The sequence below is a fragment of the Dendrobates tinctorius genome, unplaced genomic scaffold, assembly GCF_039654945.1.
Source record: "Dendrobates tinctorius isolate UK_male_01 unplaced genomic scaffold, ASM3965494v1 ptg000117l, whole genome shotgun sequence".
Taxonomy (NCBI): domain Eukaryota; kingdom Metazoa; phylum Chordata; class Amphibia; order Anura; family Dendrobatidae; genus Dendrobates; species Dendrobates tinctorius.
In genome coordinates, this window is record NW_027361785.1 from 13,224,150 (window position 1) to 13,230,149 (window position 6,000).

The following is a 6,000-nucleotide window of genomic DNA, read 5'->3' on the forward strand; positions in this document are numbered from 1 at the left end:
TCCACAGTCCATCTGATAGACAAGAATGCCCTGATGTGTACCCTGGACCTGAAAAATGCCTACCATCAGGTACCAATTCACCCAATGTCACAGAGATTCCTGAGGTTTGCAGTAAGACTTCAGAATCGGACCTGCCACTTTCAATTTCAGTGTCTTCCATTTGGTCTGGCCTCGAGTCTTTACGAAGCTAATCGCGGAAGTGGTGGCATTCCTATGAAATCGGGGAATAATCATCATTCCATACCTAGACGACTTCCTCCTGGTAGCGAGATCAACAGAGGAACTGCGGCGGCACAAGGAGAAGACAATAGAGGTTCTAGAGTTCCTGGGCTGGATCATAAACAAAGAAAAATCGGGCCTAGTACTAGAAAAAGAAAAAAAAAATTTTGGGAGTACTACTGGACTCCAGAAGCAGAACTTCCTTCTTACCACCAGAAAAACAGACAAAGATACGAGACAGCATGAAGGAACTTCAAAAAGGCCGCATTTCCATCAGAGTAGCAATGCGCGCTCTGGGCCCCATGACATCCCTGCATCCCTTGTGTCCGATGGGCACAGTTCAATTCGAGAACCCTTCAAAAAGAAGTACTTGCCGCCTGGGATCGTCACCAGATCTCCCTAGACAAGAAAATGGCCTTGTCTCCAGCAGTAAAAAGATCCCTGGTGTGGTGAATGCAGCGACAAAACCTAAGGAAAGGTGTCCCCTGGATCACCTCTCCATGCGTCATAATCACTACAGACGCCAGCAAATGGGGCTGGGGGGCTCATCTAGAAGGCAGAATTCTTCAGGGAGAATGGCTGGCAAACATGCGGTCCACTTCCTAAAAACTACAAGGAACATTACGCCACATGGGAGGCCCTAAGAAGAAATCAGGACCGACTACAAAAACAACACGTCAAGATTCTATCGGACAATGTGACGGCGGTATCCTTCCTCCGGCATCAAGGAGGAACAAGGCATTGGGCACTCCACGACCTGGCAAAAAAGATTTTTTTCCTGGGCAGAAAATACGGTTCTGTCAGTAACAGCCATCCATCTCGAAGGATCACAAAATACAGTGGCAGATTATTTAAGCAGACAGAAGATCTGTCCCACAGAGTGGGAGCTGAACACAGAGATTTTCCAAAACCTATGCCAGCGCTGGGGAAGTCCACACATAGACCTCTTCGCAACCAGAAAGAATACCAAGACGTACAGGTTTTTCTCTCTGAATCCGCTGGACAATCCAGAAGGGGTAGACGCCCTAAGCCAGAAGTGGGGGCACTCTCTCATACGCATTTCCCCCGATAGCTCTCATTCCAGCCATCCTCAGGAAGATTCAGGAGGATCAGGCAGCTGATAGCACGTTATTGGCCGAAAAGGAGTTGGTTTCCACTCCTGGGGATTATGGCAGAAGATCGACCACTTCTGCTTCCACAGAGGGAAGACATCATTCACCAGAGGCCGGTTCTTCACCAAGATCCAGGAAGACTTCACCTGTCAGCCTGGATCCTGAACGGCAGATCCTGAGGGCTCGAGGCCTGTCAGACCAGGTCATATCGACTATTCAGGCCAGCAGAAAGCCTGTATCTTCTGCGATATACCACAAAATTTGGAAAAGATTCTGTCTAGATTGTGGCAGGCCCGACTCAGCGGAAGGAAAACCAGAAATCCCAAAGATACTAGATTTCCTTCAGGCAGTCTTTAGTAAAGGACTTAGGCCTAGCACGCTGAAGGTCCAGTTCTCGGCGTTAAGCGCCTTTCTTGATTACCCCTGGGCCTCCCATCCCTGGGTAATAAGATTTATCAGGGCAATTCAGAGGTTACATCCCACAATCAGGAGGTCAGTCCCCCCATGGGATCTTAGTCTTGTCCTGCGGTCCCTTTGCTTAGATCACTTTATCCAGAGCCAGGAGATGCCCATTTCACATCGAACCATGAAGGTAGCATTCTTAGTGGCGATCACCACCGCGAAACGGATAAGTGAGATACAGGCGCTATCTATCCGAGACCCATATCTCCGAATCTGGGAGGATCGTATAATCATGAGACTAGACCCCACCTTTTTGCCCAAAGTTGCGTCAGTCCAGAACTTAAACCAGGAAATAATTTTGCCTTCCTTTTGTGAGAACCCGTCAAATGACAGAAAGGGCCCTGCACGAATTAGACGTACGCCAGGCAGTTATTTATTACATCAAGGCCACGCAGGGTTGGAGACAGGACCATAACCTATTTCTACTCTTTGGGGGGAAAAACAAAGGGAGGAAAGCCTCAAAAGCGTCCATCGTGAGATGGATAACATCACTAATTAGTTTAGCCTATGTCTCTCAGGGGGTTCCTCCCCCAGAAGGGTTAAAAGCTCACTAAACACGAGCATTATCAGTTTCCTGGGCAGAAAGGGCAGGGGCTTCAGTAAACCAAATCTGTAGGGCCGCAACCTGGTCCAGGTTGGACACATTCTGTAAACATTACAAATTAGATGTATTATATGCTTTCGGGAGATTGGTTCTCCATGCAGTCATCCCACCCTAAGGGGATACTTTGGTATTCTCCCTGGTGCTGTCAGGAGGGATGTCCTGGAAAATAGGCATTAGACCTACCGGTAATTATGTTTCCAGGAATCCATCCTGACAGCACGAATAGTTCCCTTCCCGAAATAATTGTCATCTGTCGTAATATGATTCTGTAAATAAAATGTTCAGTTGCATCATCCACGGTGTGGTACTTGGAAAACCACTGAGGGAATGGGGGTGGAGACTGTTTTTAACCTCTTGTGTGCTCTTCCTGTCCCTGCAAGGAGGCGAGGGACGTCCTCCCTGGTGCTGTCAGGATGGACTCCTGGAAACCTAATTACCAGTAGGTCTAATGCCTATTTTTTGGTAATTGTCATTTGCGCAACACAGAATTGCGGAAGGAGTTAGCGACTTTTGGCGTTTCCAAAACAATTTAAATGAGCTCCTCCAAAATGGGCCAAGCTAGAGAAGAGATATGGGAAGGGGATAGAGTGTCAAAATGTTACTCCAGACAGTAACTGGAGTAGTATTTATGGTGAGGTGCACACCAGATGAGAAGGTGCTTTGTACCATCCTACTCCAAAATGCCTTCACTAAGACTGGTTTGTATGTCCCCCTTAATAAATCAGGCCGCAAGCCCACTTATCTTTGCAAGAAACAGACCTGTACCGAGCAATTGTTAATTATATATAGATATAGGCAACCCTGGAACTTGAACCACTTTTACATATTAGTAGCATGTTAATATCTAATGATTAAAATGTTTAAGCAGCTGAATAGATATTTTTGTTCCTGTTTTTTAGACAAGTCTTGAACATTTGCTCTTTGAAGAAAAGAACAAAGCACAGCGGCTACAAACAGAACTGGATGTTAGTGAGCAGGTGCAGAGAGACTTTGTGAAGTTGTCACAAACTCTGCAGGTGATAACACATGAACGTTATTATATATTGTTGGAAACTGTATATTCATTTAGTCTTCTATTTCAAAGATTTTTGGTGTAAATTGTGTTGTGTTATACAGCATGCGTCCTCTGAATACATTTGCCACAATTGTATTTCTTAGAATCTATTGATAACAAGTTAGCTTCAGAGACATACTTCATACTGTATTGATTAGAATTACAAAGTCTTTAAGTCTTGTGTCATCTACCTTTCATTGACCTCTAAAGTCAGTGAATAGATGAAGTGCTTACATTTTGTCACAGTCACCACTGCTGCCTTGAGCTGCAATGTGATTGCACACATGTATTTGTTATTTTTTTGTACAAGAAGCCGATGGAGTAAAATTTAAACTGGACAATCCCTTTAATTCTACTTGGTGCAAACTACCGGGCCGCATATGCGGAAATAAGTTAAAAAGATGTTAGATTTTACTTTAGCAAAGTATATAGTTGATGTTCATTAAATTAAACAGAAAGATAGCCTCACCATGTCCTATATTATGATTCAGTTCGTCTTACAAAGTAGTGGGTCTCCAGCCAATAGTCGTGACTTGCGGCTTATCATAGAAAATAAATTTTGGCGAGTCCCAAAAATAGATAAAATCCTCAAATATATTTCAAAAATTATTATTAAAAGATCAAAAGAGATGTATCCCCAACCTATATGTTCATTAAATGAGTTGTCTCATGAGAAAGTGCTGGAAGATCAGCTGATGGATTACTATACACGACAATTTGTGTCCACCAGAAAAGACTTGTTCTTGGAGATGACCCCGAGCTGGACTTCTTCTGTCATGTCTAAATTCCCTGATAGGGCATACGTACAGGGGTTGTCTTCGTGAGAAAAAACCCTTTTAAAGTTGGAGTTTTAATATTTAGCAATTTTTTTTTTTTTTTTTTTTTTTTAAATCTTATTGATTGTGTCATAGTTCATGTAAAAGTGACTGGAATCCTTGCTGAGATGGTGTGAAATCTATCAATTTGTACTTTCAAGCACAGCAAGAGCAGAAGATTATAAATTGCCCCTGGTAATACAGTGTTTATACATAGCAGTCAATCGGAGAAAGCAAAGCCAGAGGGAGAACCCAGAAGAATGAACCAATGAGGTGACAGGGGGTCTGTCTCAGACCACTTCACACTTCCTCTATGTCATCTGTAATCACAGATCACTGCTCCGCCCTAATGGAGCAAAGTGAAAAGCCAGCACTAGCTATGCAAAATTAATAGTGATGAGCGAGTATACTCGTTACTCGAGAATTCTGAGCATGCTCGGGTGGTCTCCGAGTAGTTTGGTCGTGCTCGGAGATTTAGTTTGTGTGTCCGCAGCTGCATGATTTGTGGCTGCTAGACAGCCTGAATACATGTGAGGAAATGCCTGTTTGTTAGGAAATCACCACATGTATTCAGGCTGTCTAGCAGCCACAAATCATGCAGCTGCGGCCACACAAACTAAATCTCCGAGCACACCCAAGCTACTCGGAGAAGACCCTGAGCATGCTTGGAATTCTCGAGTAACAAGCATACTCCCTCACTGTTTGTCAGCAGCTACATAGGAAAGATAATCCTTGAACTCCTGACAAGACCATTAAATTATGTTTATTGGTATTTTAAAAGATTGAATTGTTGTATGTATGTTTTATAAGTATTATGTGGGTGGCCACACAAAACAGTAAATTTATGTTTTGTTTTTTCAGGTGCAGTTGGAACGCATTCGGCAAACGGAGTCAATAGAGGCAATCCGAGCTATCCTGAACGATACAAAATTGACTGACATTAATCAGCTTCCTGAGACATGACATTGCTGTGTCACACTCATCTCTGGTTGCAGCTGAGTTTTTTGTAAAACTCATCTTTATAGTAACAATTAATTATTTAACTCTTATCCCAGATCAGAGGACATGGCTGTATGTGAATAAGAGCACTGTATAAGGGAATAAATCATTATGCAGGTAGGTGTCCTGAAAGCTAGGAGCAAAATCTTTCCATGAGGAACACTAATGAAACTTTTTGCTTACTCTTTACTAAACAGTGCTGTCCCTACAATAATAATAATAAAAGTATGTGTATTTTGTCTTTTCTTTTCATTTTAAGTAACAAAAGCAAAATAACGTGAGGAGGACCTTGTGACGGCCTTTACATAAACCATTCTACTTGTCCCATTCGCTTTCTCACAAGTATAGTTATTTGACAGATCTATCATGCACATTATAATTTGGTCCTTTTCTTTTGTACAAAGCCCTTCTGTTTGAATTATTTTACTTTTAGGATTATAACATTATGGAAATTTTGGAATCTACTCTATGAACATAAATCCAGTTGTTACTTTTACCCATATTGGACATCTTTGTATCTGGTGCAAACAGAGCTTGACCCAATGATTAATCCAAACGCAGAAACTCTGAACATAAAGTGGTATATTGGTTCTCATTTCTGTATGGCTGGAAGTCGGAATGTCATTTCACGGTTCTGTTGTCTAGATGCAGCTGCAGTAAACATTGATCATTCGCATATGAAGAACATTAGCAATACTGATGCAATTGTCTGGGGTTTTTTTTTCTTTCGTAAAG

The 6,000-nt window shown here is 42.5% G+C and overlaps 1 protein-coding gene across 1 annotated transcript in view; it reads left to right on the plus strand.

The window, feature by feature from the left end:
• The window catches only part of RABEP1 (rabaptin, RAB GTPase binding effector protein 1), a 122,092-nt gene extending 116,588 nt beyond the window's left edge, over window positions 1-5,504 (plus strand). The window contains exons 17-18 of the mRNA XM_073590566.1: window positions 3,297-3,413; window positions 5,128-5,504. Of these exons, the coding sequence (XP_073446667.1) occupies window positions 3,297-3,413; window positions 5,128-5,229 (219 nt within the window). The 3' untranslated portion in view covers window positions 5,230-5,504. The remainder of the gene's footprint in view (window positions 1-3,296; window positions 3,414-5,127) is intronic.
• Window positions 5,505-6,000: the final 496 nt, after the last annotated feature.